We start from the raw sequence: 27,451 nt of genomic DNA, 5'->3' as shown, positions 1-27,451 counted from the left end.
TCACAACCGCTCATGCTGTAAACACAGTCCAGTTAAAAGTAAATGGCACAGATCCATATATGGCAATGGTCTATTTGCATATAGGCCTCCTGCAGCTCTGAGTGTTTATGCAACTCCGGTCTGTGTAGAGTACGGCTGAGTCAAGCATGTCAATGCAATAGAATCCTACTCCAATGCGTTTTGCTTAAAACAAGTTTGTTTTGTGTCGGTATGTTACATTGAAAGTGGTTAATATTGTGTTGATGCAATCCCAATTGGCACAGTAAAGGGAAAAGTTGATAGTGTTAACAGGGAAAACTCTAGAACAGTGGTCACCAACCAAGATCACTTTGAGTCAAAATGCAAGCTGAGATCTGCCACTCAGATTTTTTGTTGTTGACATGCCTTAAAATGTAAACCTATGCAACATCAACCAATTAAAAACAGCACTGTAGCAATGAGATTTGTGCAGTAAACTGTAGGCCCAATACATTATCACCGCATATCGGCTTTGCTTGAATTGCTCTGACCATGCATTGTTGTTCAGGCCATTTTTTTTAATATATATAAATTGTTTTGAGGTAGGCTATATGAACACACCAGTAATAGATCCGTTGTTGTATTACTTATGAAGCACCCCTGAGTGAGCATACATTTAAATAATTTGCTTTATATTTTACTGGGCTGATGGTGCCTGCATCTGATGGTCAGTCTCAGCGGAGGGAGAGAGCAGCAGACTGAGGGTCCGTCTCTCAACATCCCTCCGCTCTGACACTGACCAAAAAGGGACACTGTCTTCCAGCGGATGGCGAAACTTGAGTCGCACCGCATTATATCTGCCTCATCCACAAATTCATGTTGTTACTCCCGTGAACAGAGAAAGTTAAATATTCCTTGATATAAAAAAAGACCCAAGTCGCTAATAATAACAACGCAAGCCTATAGATACACTTGCCTACTCATTCATTACTGCTGCACTGCTTGTTGTAGCGCTGAGTGGCAATAGGAAGAACGCAGATTTCATGGTTTATAAAAGTGTTGAATTACAAAGTGTTGACAGTGCTGAGTAAGAACTTAAACATGAACTCACTCATAAACTGCAGCTTTTTGTTGTATTCCTTGATAGTCTCCCTCTAGTCATGGTCTTACATGTTTTGAAATCTCACAGTATCAATTTTGCTGTAGATTTCTTGTGCTTGCTACGTTACTGCAGACACGGTAATCTGAGCCATCCGACTGGCCAGCGGTAGGCCTACAGTGCACTTGATTGGCTCTCGTGAAGGTAGAATTTGGACCTACAGTCACATGAAATGTTTCAAAATTGGAACAGTTCGCAGGGCAGCAGAATCCGGTGCACCTTACACAAAACAGCCCAAAACTAATAAAACATTTTTGGAACAAGGCTTTATCGTTGGGTTTTTTACAGAAATGTTTGGCTACGCACGCAATTTAGAGGGAACATTGCTGCCAACTACTATCAACACTTATGTTCAGTTTAGGATTTTTTTGGTTTAAATACGCCTTCTGTAAATTTGGGAAACATTGCCTTGAAGTACTGTTACCAAAATCACACATTTCTTCAAGATATTTTCATATTTCTCGCCCTCGTGAGGAAAATGAAAATTCACAGAAGTAACATGTAAATGTATACCTATCAATTAAATCAGTGTTTTTACTGATATCAACTTGTTTATGAATTAAGTGATTACAACTAAAAATTCTGTTACCAAATTGAATTGGATACATAGCAGTCACAAACCACAGTTGGGTCACCTGCTACTGTTCTTCCTTCCACTGACATGCTGTTAAATTCAGCTGTTTTCTTTCACTTTCTGTCATCTGGTGGTTAAAGAAAGAGGGTGAAAAGATTGCCTCAAGGCTTAAAAACCCTTCTTTAACCGGTCTCCTTCCCTTTGTTTACACTGATTGAAGTGGATTTAACAAGTGACATCAATAAGGGATCATAGCTTTCACCTGGTCAGTCTGTCATGGAAAAAGAGCAGGTGTTCTTAATGTTTTGTACACTCAGTGTATGCCTGTTATACTCCTATAGAATTAGAAAAGGTGGAACGCTCGCCACATGCTGAAAATCTAACCCAAGTAGAATAGCAGTAGGCTACTATTGTTTCCCTTCACAATTCCTCAGCAAGTTCTCACAGGAAGTTCAGAGAAAAAAAACAAAACAGAGAGCAGCATGAGCACATTCAGTTCAGGTTGGAGTAGAAAGCAATCCCATGGCATGGAGCATAGGCTCTCACACACACAGCATTTTCTGACTGATTATCGAACTGAGAGTATGTGGCAACTGCTGCGCTAGAAAGTCATTTAATATCAACCTCCCACTTACATGACAAGCAAACCTGCATGATATTGGTTATTTATCGGATCCGCATTATAGCAAGCAGACATTGCCACACTTACATCCGCCTCAGTCTTATCAACAGTTGTATCCTGATAATGAAACGAACTGCGATGACAGCTGTCACAAATGCCTGGCTTTTTGAAGTTGTTTCTGGCTTTAGAAGTCCAAATGGCTTCGTTCCAGATCTTCTAGGTTGCTTTCATATAACACAAAAATCCACAGGTAAAAAAATACTTAGCTATCAGATATTCTAAATAATTGTTTATTTGTATTTTGGCAGCGCGGTGGCTCGAGATCAGTCGTGACGTGGTGCCTGCAGAGGTACCCTCCCTCTGCCATGTGACGCGGTCACTGGGAGGCCACCTCTGTCATCAACTTTTTAGACGCAAGTTCTCATGAGGAAAAAAAGCAAACAAGGATCTATGCTATGGTCAACTTTAGATCCGGGCAAGGTTTCACTGGCTTTTTCTTCTTCCTCCTCCCATTCTCTCAGCAAGGCTAATGAAGAAGAAAAAAAAATCACTCGTAAATCCACTATTGGCTGCTGTAGACAGACAATTCAGAGGAGCACTTTCTCAGATGACAGAATGCCCCCAAGTCTTTGGCGCTGCCTCGTTTGAAATGACGACACATTGAGATTATGAATATACATTTCAAACCCTGCAAATTAAACAAAATGTATAATAAACACGAATAAGCCTAGAATTATGGCCCATAAGAAAGTTAGCCAATTTTGTTTTACAAACTGAATTTAGCCATAGGCAAAGCAAGCCTCTAATCTCTATAAACCTGCCTCACAGTCGACATTAGTAGTAGCCAAGGTTGCGCAGTGGACACTGACAATTATCTATGGCTGAATACAGACACAATTCTACCATTATAATCATACCGATACATATGCTATTGATATTCAGCATGACAGGTGTAACAATGACATATCTCGGTATAATCCTGGATGGATCACCCCTTCCAGGCACCAGCAGTTTATCATGGTTTGGCTTTAGAACCTGGCATTATTAGCCCACTCACTGATCGAATGCACGCAGTTTATCGATCGCAAGACGTGTCACGCCACTGTTTTAATGTATGGAATATATATGCATAAACTCACCAGTCGTTGTATGAAATGTTTCGGTTCCTATGCTTGAAGCTAGGATACGTCGTAGTTTCTCACTGTTCACTATGGGTCATCTCTTACTGACACCGCTGTGAAGCAGGCAAGAATAACTGACTATTTCCGGGTCACAGATTTTAAGAGTCCTTCAGAATAAGAGTCCCGTCCTGTATACTTTCTCAATTAATAATTATGGCGACAATTATAGAACATTGGTTATTGTTGCCATTCATCTTAAATCCAATGAGCACATCTTAAATCCAGTGAGCACTCCAAATCCAGAGTTTACACCCCGAATAGCGTTGCTGCTCATTTTGAGGCCCTTAAAGTTTGGCCAATAAATTTAAATCCAACAGTTTTTTCGTATTGGACAGATATTGCACAGTAGATAATCGGTTTGTCCATAAAACCAGGGTCCAGCCTATTCACAAGAGTACGTAGCCTACAAAACAGAGTGAGTTTGAACAAAATGTTAGCGTGGAGCTTCTGGACACCCAACAAATATGGTACAAATATAGCACTGTACAGGGAAAAACTATCAATTGTGTCCATAAAACCCAACCTCAACACCAAGGTGCAGTCTGCACTTTTGTACTGTCACTTTAACACTCTGCTGACTGACTGACAAATTCAAGACTATATTTTAATTACAAAGGAATACATTAAATATTTTAGTTTACTCAATGTTTGCTTCCAGTGTGAAATAAAATGCCATCCAATCCAGACTTGCACTCTTGGCTTGCCCTATAATGGAGGTGCCAAATTCTGACTATTAGCAGGTGATTATGTGGGTGAGAAGCAAACTGCTGAGGCAAACAATGTGATCAGTAGGTGGAGTGTTAACTGACCGACATACCTGTAAATAACCTACATTATTCTAATGATGATCAGCAGGCTGCGGACTTTACACACTTCAATCTTTCCAAGGCCAGCTTTATGTGCCAAAACATGCATCAGGTCAAGAGTTTTGGCTAGACAAATAAAATGTATATTTTGAGTCAGTATCCCAGTAAGATCATGTTGCTAAATGTAAGAATCACCCATTCACATAAAAAAATGACGTGGAAAGAATGTTGATTCAACCAGTTTGTGCCCAGTGGGCTGACGCACCTGCGTCAGGTGTTTGTTCAAACTCACCTGTTATATATTCTAGTGAGTATACTGGAACCTGGTTTTCTGGACAAACAATCAAGAGATTTCCTGTAGAGTGCTATATCAAATCAAATCAAATGTTATTGATCGTGTACACATACTTTGTAGATGTTATTTTGGGTGTAGCGAAATGCTTATGTTCCTATCTCCAACAGTGGAATAATAGGCTACCAAACAATACAAAGCAATACACGCAAATCCCCCAAAATATAAAGAAAGGAATAAAGAAATTTAAAAATATTACAACGAGCAATGTCAGAGTTTGGAATATGTACAGTGGCGACCCATCAATTTTTGAGACCCACATTATTTAAAAAAAATTTAGTGGGGGCTTGCCTGTTTTGCATGATATTTTGGCATTAATACGTGTCACATATCAGTTTGCAAACATTGTAAAAAAATATATACACTGCTCAAAAAAATAAAGGGAACACTTAAACAACACAATGTAACTCCAGGTCAATCACACTTCTGTGAAATCAAACTGTCCACTTAGGAAGCAATACTGATTGACAATACATTTCACATGCTGTTGTGCAAATGGAAATAGACAACAGGTGGAAATTATAGGCAATTAGCAAGACACCCCCAATAAAGGAGTGGTTCTGCAGGTGGGGACCACAGACCACTTCTCAGTTCCTATGCTTCCTGGCTGATGTTTTGGTCACTTTTGAATGCTGGCGGTGCTTTCACTCTAGTGGTAGCATGAGATGGAGTCTACAACCCACACAAGTGGCTAAGGTAGTGCAGCTCATCCAGGATGGAACATCAATGCGAGCTGTGGCAAGAAAGTTTGCTGTGTCTGTCAGCGTAGTGTCCAGAGCATGGAGGCGCTACCAGGAGACAGGCCAGTACATCAGGAGACGTGGAGGAGGCCGTAGGAGGGCAAAAACCCAGCAGCAGGACCGCTACCTCCACCTTTGTGCAAGGAGGAGCACTGCCAGAGCCCTGCAAAATGACCTCCAGCAGGCCACAAATGTGCATGTGTCTGCTCAAACGGTCAGAAACAGACTCCATGAGGGTCCGACATCCACAGGTGGGGGTTGTGCTTACAGCCCAACACCGTGCAGGACGTTTGGCATTTGCCAGAGAACACCAAGATTGGTAAATTCGCCACTGGCGCCCTGTGCTCTTCACAAATGAAAGCAGGTTCACACTGAGCACGTGACAGACGTGACAGAGTCTGGAGACGCCGTGGAGAATGTTCTGCTGTCTGCAACATCCTCCAGCATGACCAGTTTGGCGGTGGGTCAGTCATGGTGTGGGGTGGCATTTCTTTGGGGGGCTGCACAGCCCTCCATGTGCTCGCCAGAGGTAGCCTGACTGCCATTAGGTACCGAGATGAGATCCTCAGACCCCTTGTGAGACCATATGCTGGTGCGGTTGGTCCTGGGTTCCTCCTAATGCAAGACAATGCTAGACCTCATGTGGCTGTAGTGTTTCAGCAGTTCCTGCAAGAGGAAGGCATTGATGCTATGGACTGGCCCGCCCGTTCCCCAGACCTGAATCCAATTGAGCACATCTGGGACATCATGTCTCGCCCCATCCACCAACGCCACGTTGCACCACAGACTGTCCAGGAGTTGGCGGATGCTTTAGTCCAGGTCTGGGAGGAGATCCCTCAGGAGACCATCCGCCACCTCATCGGGAGCATGCCCAGGCATTGTAGGGAGGTCATACAGGCACGTGGAGGCCACACACACTACTGAGCCTCATTTTGACTTGTTTTAAGGACATTACATCAAAGTTGGATCAGCCTGTAGTGTGGTTTTCCACTTTAATTTTGAGTGTGACTCCAAATCCAGACCTCCATGAGTTGATAAATTTGATTTCCATTGATAATTTTTGTGTGATTTTGTTGTCAGCACATTCAACTATGTAAAGAAAAAAGTATTTAAAAATAATATTTCATTCTTTCAGATCTAGGATGTGTTATTTTAGTGTTCCCTTAATTTTTTTGAGCAGTGTATATAATTGAGTTAAATAAAGCCGCATACAAACGTGGTCTCTTTTTTGTTTTCTTGAGTAAGGCAACTCCAAAATGCAGGTGTTTCAGCCTAGCTCAGTGCTTTCTGTGATGGTGGGCCAAGCCAGCAGAAAATACGGAGCGTTGTGCCGTGATTGGCTCAGTGTTCTGTCACTCATGGGGACACTACGACACCACCAAGCCTAAGGGTAGACCTTGAAAACTCAAGCCCCTTGGGTGCTGCCATAGAGTTACATTAGAAGTGCGCATCCAAGAAGGCTCAAGGTCATTGGCCACAGATAAAATTACGTCAAATCACGTTATACCTACTGTAGCTTTGATTGGACTGATCATGTCAGCATCATACCTTCAAAATCTTAGCTAGCAGTCATCATAATGAATCAAGTCGACAATCTACTGGCAAATCCTTTTTAATCCTTGTCATGTGAAGATAAATAATGAAGAGAAATTATAAATAAAACGTATCGGTGCTCATCCGCAATTAGACATAAACATTACACAACAAGTTGGAAATGGCTAATTCAACAGTGGCTAACTGCAAGCATTGCAGTGGCTGTGTGGTCCCAAGTCTAAGATTAAGGGTTTCTTTTCCTAGTTTAAAATTATAAACATTCAACATTCGTCATGTTGTCAATGAAGCATGATTTGTGCCGTGCTCAAAACAACACCTCGGAACTGCAAAATCTGACTTTAGGAAAAATGAGCTACGACTGGGAAAATACGTTTTGCACTTTCATCCACCTCGGAATTGTAAATCGGGAACGGGCCTCTTTCTAGAGTTTGACCTGAAGATCACTGACATCATCATGATTCAACTTTTCTTTCTTCCTGAGTTCCCAGTTGTTTTGAAAGCCCCATAAATCCAGAAAATGCCATACTTTGATGACAAAATTTGCCCACAAAGGACCTTCCTGTTCAAGTGAGCACAGCACAACAAGGTGAGTCCAAAAATGTCTTGTATGCTGCTGCATAAATTATGTAATATGCCAGGGAGATATGTATACTGTAGCTAAGAAAGTAATACTAAGTGTATGTTGTGTAATAAGCTGTCAGTATCACATGTGCCTCACCCTAATAATTTGGTCTATTTTCACCTCTTAATTTTGTCTACTGTTCTGACTTGGTGGTGCACATGTAGCCTATAACCTGTTTTAGAGAAATGTAATCATTGAATATTGTAAGTTTTCATTGTCTGCTTATATGCACCCCTTTATGAGGGGGCATATAAGCTGGTGCACGATATCTAAGGACGTCTCGAGCTATTGCTCGCCTGAGGTAGAGTATCTCATGATAAGCTATAGACCACACTACCTACCGAGAGAGTTTTCATCTGTGTCCTTTGTAGCTGTTTACATACCACCACAGTCAGAGGCTGGCACTAAGATAGCATTGAATGAGCTGTATTCCGCCATAAGCAAACAAGAAAATGCTCACCCAGAGGCGGCACTCCTAGTAGCCGGGGACTTTAATGCAGTGAAACTTTAATCCATTTTAACAAATTTCTATCAGCATGTTAAATGTGCAACCAGAGGGAAAAGAACTCTGGACCACCTATACTCCACACACGGAGACGCATACAAACCTTTCCCTCGCCCTCCATTTGGCAAATCTGACCATAATTCCATCCTCCTGATTCCTGCTTACAAGCAAAAGTTAAAGCAGGAAGCACCAGTGACTAGATCAATAAAAAAGTGGTCAGAGGAAGCAGATGCTAAGCTACAGGACTGTTTTGCTAGCACAGACTGGAATATGTTCCGGGATTCCAGTGACCATACGTACATACCCCAACCAGAAGCCATGGATTACAGGCAGCATCCACACTGAGCTAAAGGCTAGAGCTGACACTTTCAAGGAGCGGGACTCTAACCCGGAAGCTTATAAGAAATCCCACTACGCCCTCTGATGAACCATCAAACAGGCAAAGCATCAATACAGGACTAAGATCGAATCGTACTACGCTTGTCGGATGTGGCAGGGCTTGCAAACCATTACAGACTACAAAGGGAATCACAGCCGAGAGCTGCCTAGTGACACGAGCCTACCAGACGAGCTAAACTACTTCTATGCTCCCTTCGAGGCAAATAACACTGAAACATGTATGAGAGCACCAACTGTTCCGGAGGACTGTGTGATCACGCTCTCCGCAGCCAATGTGAGTAAGAACTTTAAACAGGTCAACATTTAAACAGGACGTGTAGTGCGAGCATGCGCTGACCAACTGGCAAGTGTCTTCACTGACATTTTCAACTTCTCTCTGTCCGAGTCTGTAATACCAACATGTTTTAAGCAGACCACCACAGTCCCTGTGTTCAAAAACACTAAGGTAACCTGGCTAAACAACTATTGACCCGTAGCACTCACGTCTGTAGCCATGAGGTGCTCAGTCCACTCCTGTACTCCCTGTTCACTCATGACTGCATCGCCAGGCACGACTCCAACACCCTCATAAAATTTGCCGATGACACACCAGTAGTAGGCCTGATCACCGACAACGATGAGACAGCCTATAGGGAGGAGGTCAGAGACCTGGCCATGTGGTGCCAGGACAACAACCTCTCCTTCAACGTGATCAAGACAAAGGAGATGATGGTGAACTATAGGAAAAAGAGGACCGAGCATGCCCCCATTCTCATCGACGGGGCTGCAGTGGAGCAGGTTGAGAGCTTCAAGTTCCTTGGTGTCCACATCACCAACAAACTAGGTCCAAGCACACCAAGACACACCAAGCACACCAAGACAGTCGTGAAGAGGGCACGACAAAACCTATTCCTCCTCAGGAGACTGAAAAGATTTGGCATGGGTCCTCAGATCCTCAAAAGGCTCTACAGCTGCACCATTGAGAGCATCTGGTTGCATCACTGCCTGGTATGTCAACTGCTTGTCCTCCGACCGCATGGCACTACAGAGGTTAGTGTGATCGGCCAAGCTTCCTACCATCCAGGAACTCTATACCAGGTGGTGTCAGAGGAAAGCCCTAAAAAGTGTCAAAGACTTCAGCCACCCTAGTCACTGACTGTTCTCTCTGCTACCGCTCGACAAACGGAACCGGAGCGCCAAGTCTAGGTCCAAGAGGCTTCTAAACAGCTTCTGCCCCCAACCAATAAGACTCCTGAACATCTAGTCACGTGACTAGCCAGACTATTTGTAGTGCCTCCCCCCCCACCTGTCACCGCCTCTTTACACCACTGCTACTCTGTTGTCATCTATGCATAGACACTTTAATAACTCTACCTACATGTACATACTAGCTCAACTAACCGGTGCCCCTGCACATTGAGTCTGTATCGATACCTCCCTGTATATTGTCTCGCTATTGTTATTTTACTGCGGCTCTTGAATTACTTGTTACTTTTATCTCTTATTCTTATCCATATTTTTTACAACTTCATTGTTGGTTAGGGGCTCGTAAGTTCACTGTATTCGCCGCATGTGACTAATAAAATAAAATATGATATGATTTATTTATCATACAGTTCTGACTTGGTGTACAGGAAGAACACTGTAAGAACGACCCATTATCTGAATTCTGTCGCTGTACATTTCAAAAGTGCTGAACAAATAGTTATATTGACTACGTCCGTCCTAGCTCGCTCATTAACGTCTTAATTGAAATGACGGATTGCCTCTTATCCGCTTGTCGTCCCCTTATGCCATAGTTTGTACATCTCAATTGTCAGTAGAAACCACATTTGTTTAAGCAAGTCAGCCATGTTTTTTTTAAAGGCAGTAAACGAGCTTGGCTCCCAGGTGGGTGGGCCTATGCCCTCCCAGGCCCACCCATGGTTGCACCCCTGCCCAGTTATGTGAAAATCATAGATTATGGCCAAATGAATATATTTCAATTGGCTGATTTCCTTAATTGTAACTCAGTAAAATCGTTGAAATGGATGCATGTTCCGTTCATATTTTAGTTTTATAACCACATATATATATTTAAAATTGAATTTAATCTTTATTTAACTAGGCAAGTCAGTTAAGAAGAAATTCTTATTTACAATGACGGCCTACCCCGGCCAAACCTGGACACTGGGCCAATTGTGAAACGCCCTATGGGACTTCCAATCGCAGCCAGATGTGATAAAGATAGGATTTGAACCAGGGACTGTAGTGACACCTCTTGGCACTGAAATGCAGTATCTTAGACTGCTGTGCCATTCATGAGCCCATATGATGTGGGTAAAAGAGTGTGTAAACATGATCAAAGTGACCAGTGTTCAATGACTATCTACATAGGGCCGTGTGGTAACAGTGACTCAAATTCAGGGCAGGATACTGGGCAGAGGTCGACAAATGGTGATTATTTAACAGTCTGATGGCCTGAAGATAGAAGCTTTTCAGTCTCTCGGTCCCAGCTTTGATATACCTGTACTCTCTCGGCCTTCTAGTTGGTAGCGGGTGTAAGGTGGCGACACAATGTTCAGGCACGGTACAGTGCAATACGTCTGTCCAATATGACAAAACGTTCTGTTCTTAAACTGATTGGCCACTCTTTAAGGGGCGCAAAATGAGCAGCGATGCTAATTGGAGCGTAAACTCTGGATTAGGAAACTAGAAGTGCTCCAGAGTAGAATTGACCCCAATTTTACTACGACTCAACATATAGGCAATTATTTACGGTGCAATATGCATGTCCAATTTTTTTTTTAAACATACTGAACATCGTGCAATAGGAATGTGCTAAATAACAATGGGATTTAAATATTTTCTAAAGTTTGTTATTGTAATATTAATTTATTAGCCTTTTATTATTATTATTATTAAATGTTGTTAATGACCTTAGCGGCCTATAGGCCTAATATATTATTATTAACACTAGCATTATAAATAATGTTTTGTTATTTGTAATGCTGATGTTACAATAATAACTATCTAGTAATCATTACTTTTAATGGTGTTAACAATATGGCTATTGTTATAATAAGATTTGTGCTATCAAACCTATAAACTTTTTTTCATTTTTTGATATTGTTAAACAAAATTACGCTAACATTTCCAAAATAAATGTTATGAATTTCGACCATTTGTATAATTTTTTACCATCTTCATTGCGGGACTTTTATTTTCAAGGAAAATCGCCGAAGTCACGGCCTTGCTAGGTCTTGCTTATTCTTGCTGGCTTCTCAGAGGTCTTGTTTGCAGCGGTTGCGCCTTCACTCGGAAATAAACCTGAACACGATTAATCCAATAATTTCCGTCTCGCCCAGCCATGTAATTGCAAACGATTGGAGTAATATATTTTTACCATGACAAAACACAATATTATCAAAGAACATTAAAATTGGAAATAATGTGCAATTTCGCTTTGCCAATACAAAAATATAAACGTCCCCCGAACAGAACACCAACCAAAATGTCAACCTTACATGTCAAAGAAGCTAATCATGATTGACCGATTATTATATTTTAATCATGTTGATTGGTTGTTGTAACCATAATGTTGATTGGTTGTTGTAACCATCTTTGTTTTGACAGCTGACTACGGTAGATCTCATTCTCATGTGCAGTGCGGAAAGTTGAATGATTAACTAAAGAGCGCAGCTAGCCTAAATGTGAGAATATTTGTAGCTACTTGCACTATTTCCATGTATTATTTTATCACAGTAGTTTTTAATGTATGCCAAATAAAATGCTAAAATATATGTACGCGGAACGTAAACAATATGAGTTAGCTTAGCCCCCTGACCATGAATGACTCTCAGTTCCATTCCATTACACTAAAGTGATGAAATGCGTATCAGTCAGAAATCATTTTCAAAAGACAACGTTAAATTGATACACACATTTTTAGGGTTAGTGTTCCCACGCGGCCATATATCCCTGTTACAGCGCGTATTTTAATGGAAGACAGAGGGACCACCTGTGCTAATTAGCTATCTAGCATGCGCCTAACACCTGTGTAAAGAGAGAAGGCCGCCAGAAACCTGTTGTGAAAAATACTGTTGGCTGCATCTGCGATAAAGTTGGTTAAAACAGTGTACAGCAGTGTAAAAATAGTGAAACTTGATATATATATATAATTTTGATAAAACTAACCTAAATATATTCACGTCACCAAATAATTGATTAAATCACACTGTTGCAATGAAACAGAAGCCTCAGCAGCACATGGTAGGGTAGTACCATGGTGTAGCCGGAGGACAACTAGTTTCCATCCTTCTCTGGGTACATTGACTATAAAAAAACCTTAAGAGGCTCATCTAGCACTGCAGTGCATAAAATGTGATGAGTAGTTGACTCAAAGAAAGAGAGACAATAGATGAACAGTTTTGAACAAATTAATTTATTTAAAAAATGAAGGAGAAGTGCAAGAAGTGTTTTTTTCGTCTGATCACAGACAGCTGATGTGTTCTGCACTTAAGTCCACAAGCGGAAGGGAAAAGGTGAGAGAAGGAGAGCGCATATGTAAGAAGGAATTACACAATGAGCAAAGTTATCATGCTGTTTGTATGTGGCTGCTATGAAAGTGAACTGTGTTTGCGTGTGTTCATTCCACCCATTCTGTTGAAGACATTTCTTAAACGGAAGCAAATGGAACGAAACGGAGATAAACATACCTGAAATTGTCCAATGGAAACTCGTTTACAACTGTTGGATTAATGATTACACCCTAGATCAGCTAGATACAGGCAAGAGTGTGCAAGGTGGTATTGAATTTGTCACTGTCTGTCACCTTGATTACTCAAATGTTTCTCTTAACCTGTGCACCTACATTGTAAACTTTAATTCATAGGCTAGTTTGTAGCAAACTCATAATGGGTGCAGGTAAAATTTGAGTATCATGAGGGAGCCTAAACCTATCAATGTTACATTGATCTGGGTGAAAGGAATATGAATGACAGTCATCCAATATACTGTAATAAAAAAAAGGCATGCTCATGAAAAAAAAATGTTGTGTTCTCCCTCATCGTAAACAGCAGCTGGCACCACTACTGGTGTACAGTAAGTGTGTCTTTTGCATTTGTGAAATTATTTTGATGTGTTCTGAAAGTGAAGTGCTTTATGTTTCTAGAACCATATCGCAATTGAGAATCAGTTAACTTTTAGATTTAGTATTTGGCTGTTTTGGCAGCCAGAGCCAGTCTACCTCTGAAATGATATAAGTTCCTTGAACCTTAAGGAATAGGGTAACGCTAATGTTAGCCTCCTTTAAAAGTACAGATGTCAAACGTTGTCTGCTGCACATACACTGGAGGCTCTAGACTAGATTGCCTGGTTAAATTGTTTGAGAGCATTTTTAAACTCTCCGAGTGGTCAAATGAGTGAGAAATATATGTCATTGTTAGTACTGAGCAATTATTGCTTTTTGAGGTCGGTTTGATTTTGGTTCGATTATTATAAAATTATCTTGAGTTTCAATTATTTTGGTTGAATGCTGTAACACAATAAAATGGTTAATAATTGTCCCATGATGGTAGTGACTGCCTATTACTGCTTATCACTTATTAACCAGCATTTATTCACTTTACTTTAATCAAATATTTTAGTTGTGTGTCTTACTTTTGTTTTATTTGAAGACTTTATTTCGTTCCAAGTCGTCGTCTCATCTCTATAAAGCTGCTGCCTCTGCTGTCTGACAAAAATTCCTATTTCGTAGTTCTTCAAAGTAAATAAGGCATATTATTATGACTGCTGAATACCAACTATCAATCATTTAGATCATGTATTTTCAGGTAAAGACACCTTGTGAAGCAACAGCTGCTCTCTATATCCCCCTCAAGATTGTACATTCTAATGTATCTTCAGTAGCTGGCATAAAATAAACACAGACCAGTAGATGCGCAGTGGATTATGGTCATTGTAGTCAATTACCACTTTTTTTTATGTACTACAACTCCCTACCTCATTGCACAGTTCAGGTTGGATTGGCTTTATCTGTGCAATATGTTGGTCAATATGTTGGTAAAAAATAACCTTCATTTCGGGTAATCGCTCAACCCTTAGGAATTTTATTGAATCTGGTATTGTTGGTAAACATTTTTTCACCCTTATATTCACAATCCTTTCTGTTCTGTAGATCACACGATTGTGGCCAGCTCGACAGTCCGACGCTGTGGCGCATCTTTGAGTCGGTGGGGCTGAGTCTTCCAGTTCGCCTGCTGGTGACTGCAGTCTGGGGGAGTGACGCCTCCGGCTTGCCCCCAGAGGAGCTTCTGTCTCTGGGCACAGCTCTGTTGGCTGCCCTCAGCTCCTCACCACCATCTCTCTTCTGCTAGGGCTGCTGTTCGATTGGCCCAAATGGAGCCCGCAGAAACAAGCACCAGGCTATACAAGAGATGGAACCAGCCAAGCCAGACTGAACAGTCATCACAGAGCACGAACACTACCAGGACACCGCAGGAGTCAAAGCACCAGCTCAGGATGTGAAGAGCCCTAGAGGCTCTGAGGACGGTACTGCAGAGAATGGAGCTACAACTTCCCATTCAACAATAAAACTGGATGAGGCCTTGGCTACAGACTGTTACCAGGTTCTGATTACAGTGTGTGCTTTACCCTGGGTCCCAGATCAGATCCTGGTCAGGCGTGCTGCCACAGCTTTATATCGGGCCTTGGAGCAGAAACAGAGTCATGAAAAGGGACTACCCCTCCTGGGCGCCCTCCTCTCAGGAAAAACCAGAGAGAGCCTGGTGTAAGCACCCAGCTGACCTCTATCTCCTGGCCAGAGTCTCCCAAGACTTCTGCCAAGCCACCGGCCACACCCAGCTCGATATGTGTGTCCTGGTGCCGCAGTTCCTCCCCCCGCCAGGTGGGACACCAAAGGATACTGACCTAACGCCAACTATGGTCAGTATATGGGCGGCCCTGAGGCCCATGCTGCAGGCCAAACTGACACCAGGTAAGTTAGGCCCTGTGTTAGTCCTCTCCACCTGCCTGTTGGACCTGTGCAGCTAGGAGCCTGTGGTGCAACCTAAGTTCTGCTGCCTGCTGGTAAACCGGGCCTGTGTAAAGGTGATGGACTTGGAGGAGCCCCCCGATACAGAACTGAGCCCCCAGTTGCAACAGACGCTCAGCTCCTGCTACCGCGTCATGGAGGCGGCCATGGAGCAGGCCTGCAGCAGCCAGGGAGTCGCCCAGTAGAGCAATGCCCAGCATCAGAGAGCCATCACTGGGCTCAGTCTGCAGCAGAGCAGGCAGGTCCTCCGGGTTCTGGGGGAGGCCTTCTCGGTAGTCATCTATCACCTGTAGCAGGTAAGAGAACGAGGCAAACAAGATGCATTCATACTTATTATACTCGCCAGCCAGTGTCTGTAAGAAAGTATAGTTAGTTTAAATTAAAATCATGTCACCCACAAGATAACTGTGTGTGTGTGTGTGTGTGTGTGTGTGTGTGTGTGTGTGTGTGTGTGTGTGTGTGTGTGTGTGTGTGTGTGTGTGTGTGTGTGTGTTTGTGTTTGTGTGTGTGTGTGTGTGTGTGTGTGTGCGTGTGCGTGTGCGTGTGTGTGTGTGTGTGGTGAATTGTTATAATCCTCAACGTCTCCGGGCGGCAGGGTAGCCTAGTGGTTAGAGCGTTGGACTAGTTGGACTAGTAACCGGAAGGTTGCAAGTTCAAACCCCCGAGCTGTCGTTTTGCCCCTGAACTGGCAGTTAACCCACTGTTCCTAGGCCGTCATTGAAAATAAGAATTTGTTCTTAACTGACTTGCCTAGTTAAATAAAGGTCAAAATAATAATAATTCAAAATACATAGTGTCCTCGTAATTTGCAGCATTTCCCTCACTCAGACAACAAAAACATTGCTAAAGTTGCCCAATTAGCGGGAGGGATCGGGGCAACTTCTTTCTGTACGCGGTGCTCAAGTTCAGAACGTCTGTCAGTCAAACCCATACAGAGCCGTGAAGTGGAGACCCGGAGCTCTGACGTCATGTCTCATGGTATTGTGGGGTATGCAAAGTAGGTCAACTTTGAGCACATTTACATTGTGGCATTCAGGTCCAAACAGTAACTATCTGAGCACTTCTACAATGGGCAAATATATATTGACGGTTTTGTTCAAATCAAAGGTGGTGCTGTCAAAAAGTGATTGAATTCAAATAGATTTACCCAATACAGTAGTGTATACATTATAACACACTATTTCAGCTTTGCTCAAAGAGTACTCAGTACTCATGAATTGCAAGAGAATGCTAACTGATTCTGAAACAAACTTTTAAATCTCTTTCTTCAGGTTGATCTGAGTCGTTACGGCGACCCCTTCATTTTCACCACAATCGCCTGGCTCGCAGAAGAGATTTCCTGTTTCAAGGAGGAAGTGACCGCCCTCTTGCCCTTCCTGATGGGCTATGCCAGAAGCCATCTGCAGAGAGAGTCAGTTCCAGGTTCTTTCCAATTGGATGTCAGAGATGTTTGCACGTGACTGCTCCCAGGTAGTTTTAGTCAAGAATTAGAACAAGGACTTTCTGTTCCTTGTTAGAAACGTATTATGGTATTATGACCAGAGCTCTCAAGAATAAATGCTATTGGCTAATTTTGGTGGCTGGTCTCTGTCCATTTTCTGCAAATAAGAACTTTACAAATTCTTAGAAACGGACTGAGTGTTTTAATTGAATTGGTTAATGAACACATAAGAACTAAATTCATCTTACACTTTCTCAGACTCCACTGCTGCTACCCACTTAAAAATGCACAGGACAAAGTACACAGAAATGATTAATGGTGTTCTAGCACCATACTTTCTGAAAAAGTTGGTCGCAGATGTGGGTGACCAGTGTTTCAGCCTCCTCTTCAATGAGTCCACGGATGTAAGTGTTTCTAAGTACCTGGGGGTTGTGATAAGGTACTTTAGTGACACCAAACAGACAATTGTATCAACATTTCTGGGGCTTGTTGAGTTGGAGGGAGGAGATGCCAAATCTATAGCCTGTGCTGCTGTGGCTTTCCTCGAGAAGTGTTGTCTTAAAAAAGAGAAACTCCTGGGGATAGGGACTGACAATGCCTCTGTTATGACGGGGATTAACAATGGGGTCCATAAGTGCTGAAGGAGGAGTATGGCCTCAAATATCTGGTTCTTATTCGCTGTGAGCACCACTCTCTACAGCTTGCTGTAAGTTATGCTTCCAATGACACCATCCCCCGTAGTGTGGAGTACTTGGTACGAGAGACTTATAACTGGTTTTCAGTGTCTCCAAAGCGCAGGGAGGCCTACAAGGCCATATATGAGAACATCAACTGTGGGCAGAAACCTTTACAGATAGCCAAGGGGTGTGCCACACGTTGGCTCTCCATTTAACCCGCGGTTTCACACATTTTGGACCAGTGGGAGGAGCTTAGGCTGCATTTCGCAGTCACCAAGTCCAGTGAACACTGCTACATGGCTGAGGTTTTATACTCCATGTACAGTGATCCTCAAAACATATTGTATCTGACTTTTTTAAAGTCAGTGCTGGGTGAGATACAGTAGTGCTGGGTGAGGTACAGTAGTGCTGGGTGAGGTACAGTAGTGCTGGGTGAGGTACAGTTGGCCATCCAGGCTTTTGAGGGAGAGCAAGTATATCCTCTTAAGCTACTTGACAGCTTGGTTAGCCTGATCAAGTCTGTGAGCAGCAGGGTGCTGAATCCACTGGCAAATGTTGATGTCCTCAAAGGGCCAATAGCTGGATACACCAGTCCCAAACCGTACCTTGGTTACCTTTTTTGAGTCAAAGGCAGCTGTGCTCCACCTTGCGCCTGAGGATGAAAACAATGTCCGAAAGTGGGGTGTAGCCTTCACCGTCTCCCTCACTAATGAGTTGAGGGTGAGACTGCCGGACAACATCGAAGCATTGCAGTACATGTCCGTTTTCAATGTGGAGGAAACTCTAAAGCACAATAAGAGCCCTGGAGAAATAGAAAAAATAGCCAAGCTCCTTGGCTACTCCCCTGCAGAGATCGACAAGATTGTCCAGCAATGGCGTGGCATCCATCTTAGTAAATGAAATGAGACAAAAAACACACTGGGCTTCTGGGGTGAGATTTGGAAGTTCAGGGATGCAGCTGATATCAACCCGTTTCAAGAACTTGCCATGGCTGCTGTGTCTGTGTTGTCCTTGCCACACTCAAATGCTGAAGTCGAGAGAGTATTCAGCCAGATGAGTGTGGTAAAAAGCAAACTTAGAAATCAGATGTCCTTGCAGACCCTTAACTCCATCCTGTACATTCGATATGGACTGAAGCTGTCTGGTGAGGCTTGCTATGAGCACCAGCTGCCTGATAATGTTTTGTAGCTTTTTGGCACATCAGCTGCTTACTCATTTAAGTCAGCCCCCTTCAGTTGCTGAACCTGCCATAGAGAGCCTTGACCAAAATGACAATGACCCACTCTTTCTGTGAGCCAGCACAGCCTGTGTCTGTGTGTGGAGGGGGGTCTGAAAAAAACCTAACAATTAACCTGAATTAGGGCCAGACTAGATACCATAATTTCTCACATTGCCATTAACAGTTTTTTCTATCGTCTCTTTTTGGTCCATTTAGATTGTTCCCTGTGCACGCCCTAGATAGTTGACCATTAGGGTCAGGACTGATTAGGGAGGCCACAGCTCCACTTGACATGGTTACGCAGGAGGGTCATGAGGAGAGAATCAGTCTCTTCCTTATTGATTCTCCTGTGTTTCCCGTGGTTCTGGGCTTACCCTGGTTGGCCTGTCATGACCCCACTATTTTGTGGCAACAGAGGGCCCTCAAGGGGTGGTCACGAGAGTGCTTAGGGAGGTGTGTGGGGGTTTCCATCGGTGCGACTACGGTGGAGAGTCCAGACCAGGTCTCCACCGTGCGCATCCCCTCAGAATATGCCGATTTCGCTCTCGCCTTCTGTAAGAAGAGGGCAACTAAATTACCACCTCATCGACGGGGGGATTGTGCTGTGGTCCCAACACAGCTATTGGTCTCGGGGTGTTTCCAAGGGTATGGAAGTCGGCCATAATAACGGACATCTTTAAATCAAACGACCTGCTGACGTGAGTAACTACAGGCCCATTAGTATACTACCTGTACCTAGCAGAACAACTGATTAACCACCTCAACAACAGCCCCTTCACATTACACTCCATGCAGTTTGGCTTCAGAGCGAAACACTCCACAGAAACGGCCAACTGCTTTCTTCTGGAAAATGTGATGTCCAAGATGGACAAAGGGGCGTTGTTTGGGTTGTGTTTCTGGACCTAAGGAAGGCTTTTGATACTGTTAACCATGAGATTCCCATCACAAAATTGACCAAGTTCAACTTTTCCCCTGATGCCTTGAGATGGATGAAATCATACCTTGAAGGCAGAACTCAGTGTGTCACAGTGAGCAATGAGCTGTCGCCCACTCTTAGCTATTGACAAGGGTCAATACTGGGACCCCTCCTGTTCAGCCTGTACATTAAGGATCTGCCCTCTGTCTGTACTGGATCTGAAGTTCAAATGTATGCAGATGATACAATGATATATGTGCATGCAAAGAGCAAACAACACGCTGCACAAGAACTCACTACTGTAATGGTCCAGGTTACAAAGTGGCTCAGTGACTCGTGTTTGCATCTCAATGTGAAAAAAATGTTTGCATGTTGTTCACAAAGAGGGCAACAGATGCTACTGAGCCAGATGTCTACGTGTCAGGAGAGAAGCTCCAGGTGGTATCTGATTTTAAGTACCTTGGCATCATATTTGATGTGAAAAAGGTCATTCAGATAACCAAATTCAACCTAGCTAATTTCCGATTTATACGAAATTGTTTGACTACAGAGGTAGCAAAACTGTACTTCAAATCTATGATACTCCCCTACTTAACATACTGCTTGACTAGTTGGGCCCAAGCTTGCTGTACAACATTAAAACCTATTCAGTCTGTCTACAAACAGGCTCTCAAAGTGCTTGAAGCCCAATAGCCATCATCACTGTTACATCCTCAGAAAGCATGAACTCCTGAGTTGGGAAAATCTTGTGCAATACACCAACGCATGTCTTGTATTCAAGATCCTAAATAGCCTGGCTCCCCCCCCACTCAGTATTTTTGTTAAACAGAAAACCCAAACGTATGGCAGCAGATGCACAAGGTCTGCCATGAGAGGTGACTGTATAGTTCCTTTAAGGAAAAGCACCTTTAGTAAATCCGCTTTCTCTGTGAGAGCTTCCCATGTCTGGAATACACTGCCATCAGACACACATAACTGCACCACATATCACACTTTCACAAAATGCATGAAGACATGGCTAAAGGTCAATCAGATTTGTGAACATAATCCCTAGCTGTGTGTTGCCGCTTTCCATGTTGTCTGTTGTCTGTAGCTTGTGAGGTGTGGAAACACTTTGTTGCTTTTATGAATTTTGTCTTGCTGCTTTTTGTTCTATGTTGCTCTGTCTGTATGCTACGTCTTGCTTGTCCTATGTTGCTCTGTCTGTATGCTATGTCTTGCTTGTCCTATGTTGCTCTGTCTGTATGCTATGTCTTGCTTGTCCTATGTGGCTCTGTGTGTGCTCACTGCTCAATGATTGTCTATACTGTAATTGTTTTTAATAACCTGCCCAGGGACTGCGTTTGAAAATTTGTTGATTAATGTGCACTGTCCCTGTAAAGATAAAATAAACTCCAACTCAAGTACAAGTTAAAGTCGGCAATAATATACATAGTAAAGTAAAGTACAGATACCCTCAAAAAATACTTAAGTAGTTCTTTAAAGTATTTTTATGTAAGTACTTTATACAAGTGCACAATTTGAGAGAAATAAGCTTTTTATGCACATGGAACATTTCTGGGATCTTTTATTTCAGCTCATGAAACATGGGACCTACACTTTACATGGACATTTTTGTTATATTATATTTTTGTTCAGTATACAGTTCCAGTCAAAAGTATGGATACACCTACTCATTCAAGTGTTTTTCTTTATTTTCACTATTTTCTACGTTGTAGAATAATATTGAAGACATCAAAACTATGAAATTTACACATGGAATCATGTAGTAACCAAAAAAGTGTTAAACAAATCTAAATATATTTGAGATTCTTCAAAGTAGCCACCCTTTGCCTTGATGACAGCTTTGCACACTTAGCATTCTCTCAACCAGCTTCATGAGGTAGTCACCTGGAATGCATTTCAATTAACAGGTTTGCCTTGTTAAAAGTTAATTTGTGGAATCTATTTCTTTCTTAATGTGTTTGAGCCAATCAGTAGTGTTGTGACAAGGTGGGGGTGGTATACAGAAGACCAAGTCCATATTATGGCAAGAACAGCTCAAATAAGCAAAAATAAATAACAGACCATCATTACTTAAAGATCAGTCAATCTGGAAAATGTTATAAACTTTGAAAGTTTCTTCAAGTGCAGTTGCAAAAACTTCAAGAGCTATGATGAAACTAGCTCTCATGAGGACCGCCACAGGAAAGGAAGAACCAGAGTTACCTCTGCTGCAGAGGATAAGTTCATTAGAGTTACCAGCCTCAGAAATTGCAGCCCAAATATGTGCTTCATAGAGATCGAGCAACAGACACATCTCAACATAAACTGTTCAGAGGAGACTGCGTGAATCAGGCCTTCATGGTCAAATTGCTGCAAAGAAACCACTACTTAAGGACACCAATAATAAGAAGAGACTTGCTTGGGCCAAGAAACACGAGCAATGGAAATTAGACCGGTGGATACCTGTCCTTTGGTCTGATTAGTCCAAATTTGAGATGTCTGGTTCCAACCGCCGAGTTTTTGTGAGACGCAGAGAAGTTGAACGGATGATCTCTGCATGTGTAGTTCCCACCGTGAAGCATGGAGGAGGAGGTGTGATGGTGTGGGGGTGCTTTGCTGGTGACACTGTGATTTATTTAGAATTCAAGGCACACTTGGCGCAGTGCGTGCTAACCAAGATCGCCAGGTGCACAGTGTTTCCTCCGACATTGGTGTGGCTGGCTTCCGGGTTGGATGAGCGCTGTGTTAAGAAGCTTGGTTAGGTTGTGTTTCGGAGGACGCATGACTTTCAACCTTCGTCTCTCCCGAGCCCATACGGGAGTTGTAGCGATGAGACAAGATAGTAACTACTAATAATTGGATACTACGAAATTGGGGAGAAAAAGGGGGGTAAAAATAAATAAAAATAATAATAATAATAATTCAAGGCACACTTAACCAGCATGGTTACCACAGCATTCTGCAGCGATATGCCATCCCATCTGGTTTGCGATTTAGTGGCACTATTATTTGTTTTTCATCAGAACAATGACCCAACACACCTCCAGGCTGAGTAAGGGCTATTTGACCAAGAAGGAGAGTGATGGAGTGCTGCATCAGATGACCTAGCCTCCACAATCACAATCACAATTCTACAATGTAGAAAATAGTAAAAATGAAGAAAAACCCTGGAATGAGTATCTGTGTCCAAACTTTTGACTGGTACTGTTTATGGTACTGTAGTTAAGGTAAACACATATCTTTCCATGTCTCCATGCATGTTGCTTTTTCTACCACTAGATGGCATTCTGACTGCAGTGTGGCACTTCGGGTCATGGTAAAACCCTGAATTATGCATGGGTTACTTATTGAAGTTATTTTGACACTGACATATTAGTGTAACAATAGTTTTTTTTTTGTCAGATGAGATTCACAATCCATAAAACTGAAAGAATTTAGTTTTGACTTATTTTCTCCGAAATGTCAAGTTACCGTCAGCTGAATTTAACTTTCTTAATTTCTTTCTTACAAAAAGAGAATGTCACTGCATGACGATGATGTTTAATTTCCGATAAATGTAATTGATCAAAAAAAGCAGGGTCTCCAAATACCGGACAAAAGTTTTCAAATGATACAGTAGCAAGAAAGACACCAGTTGAGTGTACATTTCTAATAATTCATTTTGAATGGCTATATCTACGAAAATACTTAATGAGAAAAATGATTTGCCTGTAATTAATTCAAATCTGGTCACTATACAGTTTGCTTAAAATGTCATGGTCATACCTAATGGCATAATTGCACATTGCCGTACAACTTCATGGATTCGACTTGGTAAATATGATTGTGTAAATATAATCTATACACGTTTCCTTTTGGCATGAAACTCTCACCTTCTCTCAGCCCCAATTTAGCAGCCCTATTGACTCCCTTCACCTCCCGCCCTTACACCCCTCCCCAAACTTCCGTCTGTTGTCTCTGTGACTCATACAAAACTAGTGCTTCGCTACTCCAACTAACTCACTCTTCAGTCTACCTTCAGCTCGTCTCTATCCATCCTCCTGGTATCCGCTATAACCTCCTGCTCAAACCTAACTCCAATCTCTGCAACCCAGCCGCCCTTTACAACAACGTCATCATGCTTTGGAAATCGCGAACGAAGACTGAGCCCTACTGTCTTCAGGTAACATTATTTGGCTATGCTTGAAGTTTATAAAATGGTAAACGAATTTGGAAAATTGTTTTCTCTTGTGCTTTGACTGGTAGGGCTGCTTGCAATGAATATACACTTTTGTTTAAATAGTATGTGTAAAGTGTCAAGAACTCGTGTTAGAACTCGTTTGATGCTATAATGAGTTTGAGGACCGATTTAGCAAATGGTAAGTTTTCCAATTTGGGTGCATGAAATGCTATAAATAACATTCACTCATTGTAGAAGACAGCACTCTAAAATAATTCAAAATTTTGTAAATATATTTCAAGAACACTTTAAAAGTTGTTTTGAATTATCTGTATCATCTAACAAAAAGTTGAACCAGATGGATAGCGTGCGTAATGGTTTGATTACGAGGCAGTTAAAAAAGAAGGCTGGATATTGATTCATAGCCTAGCAAGTAGGATATTTGATGCATATTGCGTGCCAAAATTATTTTTAGATTGTCTGGGGACAAGACCTCTCATTTTTGGCATTTAAAACAGGAGGCAAATAAAATGGGGGATGTTTGGCTAGTATAATAACTACATTTAACAACCGTCTAATCTAAAAAGAAAGGAAAGGTAGGTAAATATTTTTTTTAAACATAATTGTGGGAGAATGAATGAATGTCTGAATGAATATCTCTTTAAGAGAACTGGACCCCCCACCCCTCCCTTCATTCTGTTGAGCGCGTTCAGAAACCTATAAGTAGCGCGCATGGGGAAAATTTAGGACACTTTCTGACAGCGTGTCGCAGAAGCATCCTTAAACCGCACGTGCTTGAGGGTTGACACGTTGAGACATTTCTAAAAGAAAGAAAAAAAGAAGCTTGAGCTACTTCCTGCATGGATCTTGTAGACAGATGAAAGTAGCTTGGATTATAACTATTTGGTGACGTAGCTAAGACATTGACGGCATCCATATCCTAGACTGTGAATTTTTGGTAACCAGAAGAGATGTTAGTCCACACATATTCGGCTATGGTGAGTCCCTGTACATTCAATACTACGCGCTAGTCTGCAGCCCAGATTAGTTCCTGTATGGTCTTGTCATCTTCAATTTCTACAACTTTGTCTTGATTTGAGTGGGCACAGATACGTGACGTTAACTTCGCACTAGCGGCGCCGCTACTGTCATTGTCAGCTGTCTGGATAGATCGGCTGTATGCGGAATGTCAGATGGAGGGAGAATCGGACCGCATCAAAGTGTCCGTAGAAACATTAATTTAAAGAGGGCCAACTAAACGAGGATGACACTTTGAGAGAAAAGTCCCATTGCGTTTTGCTGTGGTGAGCATAATGAAAGTTGAAACGGCTAAACATGTGAAGTGTACAAGGCATACAGATGGTAGCCTGTATTAGTCTAGTTGCTATCAGTTATATGTTGACATTTAGAATTTTATACATATTTTAAATGACCTTTTGCTTTTAAATCCCCCCTTTGCTCGTTTCTAAAAATGGACAATGTTCCAGCAACAAAATTGATCCGAGTGACCCAGCTTTAGAAAAATCGATTTTTTTTAAACCAGGAAGTGCATGCATATGGAGAGGAATGTAGGCTACATGACAATTGGAGAATATTGCAAAATGACTGCATTGATAATGGTATGTTATTACACTATTACATGATGACTCCCAAATTCATTCAGACAAAATGGCTAAAGAAGTTATGTTTAGGTTATATCGCTTTATATTTCACTTGGAAATATTTGCAATATTTTGTAAATATTTCATAGGCTCTTGTAGTCATAAATGTGTGCACATATTTTATCATATTGAGTATTGCATTTCCTGGGGCAACATAATGCTGTAGCGCATTAGATACCTGTCCTTTGTTCTGTTGGGGTTCTCAGTGGCCATGACCTTTTTGACACTGCCAGGCAGCGATGCCAGGGGGACCTGCTGTCTGTCTGCATGCAAATCAAACCCTCCGTTTGAGTTATTTGGACATTTTAGAATTAAATAGTTGAATATTAGGATACACTGTATTGTTTTGTGGTCAAGATGTTAGACTAAGTTTTGTGCAGTTTTATATAGGCTACCGAACTGATTTAAATTGTATTTCTAACGTCCTTTTGTTTTTGTGTTATATTTCAATTTCATTGCAGTTCAGTTAATCACCTAACACAATAATAACGAATTATAATGTGCTTATGATAAAGTTTAAGATACTATTTATAGTTTTGCAAAGATAATTTGAATCGAAAAAAATACATATATAAACTTGAATTATAGGCCTGACATGTGGTGCATTTAATCGACGCATTTGTATGTAATATATAACATGCGTGGATTTACAAGCCTAACCAACTTTTTAATTTACGCACAGGACCGCGCAGACGGACTGACCGGCTCCTCGCCGAGTGGGCGACTGTCTCAACTCTCCTCGCTGAACCAGGCAGCGTACTCCTCGGCTCCCCCGCTTTGCCACACACCGGCCTCTGATTTCCAACCTCCGTACTTCCCCCCTCCATACCCACAGTCTTCGCTCTCATACTCCCAGAGCCAGGACTCTGCATACTCTCACTTATCGGACCCCTACAACTCCATCAACTCCATCCATCAGCATCAGCAAGCGGCATGGCACTCGCAGAGATCGCGGTCGGACGAGGGGGCGCTATTGTCACAGTCACACCGGGCTTTAAGCCTCGACCCCCGTCGGGAGTACCCCGGTGTACCCCGGCTTCTCCACGGACTCGGGGAGGGTGCCGCAGCTCTAGGAGACGGTCCTCTTGGAATGCATATTGGACATCACGGACTGGAGGACATGCAGGTGGGTTTATTTGTGCGTGGACCTTTTTATTATTCCTTCTCTCATTCACAAACACTATATTGGTCGTGCGTAAAAGTCACCTTCTAGCAAAAAGCCTAAACCATGCACCCATTATGTAGATAATTGCTGAATTAGTTTACTATTTTTTTTAATGGAATAATCTATAACAACTATTCTAATAATTGTGTGTATGGCAAGGATTCTTTCTGTCACTTTTATTTTGTTACTGTGATAGTAATTTATTTTTGTGCGTATTTTACGCAATCGTTTTTTCTTCCAAAGGGCCCACCCTACCAAAATACCTCATTGTAAATGCAATTCATATTGTAAAATATTACATACTTACCAACATTTGGACTAGTAGTTGTCTCGAAGTGGTCACCTGTCAAATTGAAATGACCTTGCTCTTCGCCCTGATCTTATTGTAAAGAGTATATGCACCGTTTTAACACTTTATTTAGAGACCGTGGACATCTTTTCCTTGTAAATAGGCTGGGAACGTGATGATTGCGTTGATGGATACATGTAGGCCTAATCATGTTAAATGGAATTGGTCCACTAATTGCAGGGCCTCGCTTGTCTCTTTAGCTTAAAAATTATATTAGTTAAACCTAATCCCCAAAGTGTTGTTAAGGTAAATAGAACGAGCAGAGATCAAACAATTACATCTGATAGCAACTAACAATTACATTATTAGACCTTGAATACATACATATGTTTAACTATATTAGCCTACTTTGTGGACGCAATTCTCAAATAGATGATTTGGATAAGCCATTTCTT

General features: G+C 42.0%; 2 protein-coding genes and 1 pseudogene across 8 annotated transcripts in view; 2 read left to right on the top strand and 1 right to left on the bottom strand.

The window, feature by feature from the left end:
- Positions 1–3,603, bottom strand: part of LOC110496138 (dyslexia-associated protein KIAA0319-like protein) — a 30,247-nt gene extending 26,644 nt beyond the window's left edge. For 2 of the 4 annotated variants that reach the window (XM_021571855.3, XM_090208522.1), the window contains exons 1-2: positions 3,453–3,603; positions 2,401–2,839 (exon numbers count right to left, since the gene is read on the bottom strand). The gene's annotated coding sequence lies outside the window, so the exon portion shown is untranslated. The remainder of the gene's footprint in view (positions 1–2,400; positions 2,840–3,452) is intronic. The other 2 variants (XM_021571854.3, XM_021571856.3) reach the window with 1 other exon arrangement.
- A 5,884-nt stretch (positions 3,604–9,487) lies between these two features.
- On the top strand, positions 9,488–17,817 carry LOC149975521 (neurochondrin-like; annotated as a pseudogene).
- A 5,900-nt stretch (positions 17,818–23,717) lies between these two features.
- The window catches only part of LOC110496137 (transcription factor AP-2-epsilon), a 10,638-nt gene continuing 6,904 nt past the window's right edge, over positions 23,718–27,451 (top strand). The window contains exons 1-2 of one of the 4 annotated variants that reach the window (XM_021571850.3): positions 23,718–23,884; positions 26,225–26,668. In XM_021571850.3, the coding sequence (XP_021427525.1) occupies positions 23,840–23,884; positions 26,225–26,668 (489 nt within the window). In that variant the 5' untranslated portion in view covers positions 23,718–23,839. Of the gene's footprint in view, positions 23,885–24,627; positions 24,880–26,224; positions 26,681–27,451 lie in introns of those variants that run through there. The other 3 variants (XM_090208521.1, XM_021571852.3, XM_021571851.3) reach the window with 3 other exon arrangements.

This window comes from Oncorhynchus mykiss, chromosome 18, assembly GCF_057628025.1.
Source record: "Oncorhynchus mykiss isolate SJ-2025 chromosome 18, ASM5762802v1, whole genome shotgun sequence".
NCBI lineage: Eukaryota > Metazoa > Chordata > Actinopteri > Salmoniformes > Salmonidae > Oncorhynchus > Oncorhynchus mykiss.
The sequence above is the reverse complement of the archived record's forward strand: the minus strand, read 5'-3'. Positions and strand labels throughout refer to the sequence as shown.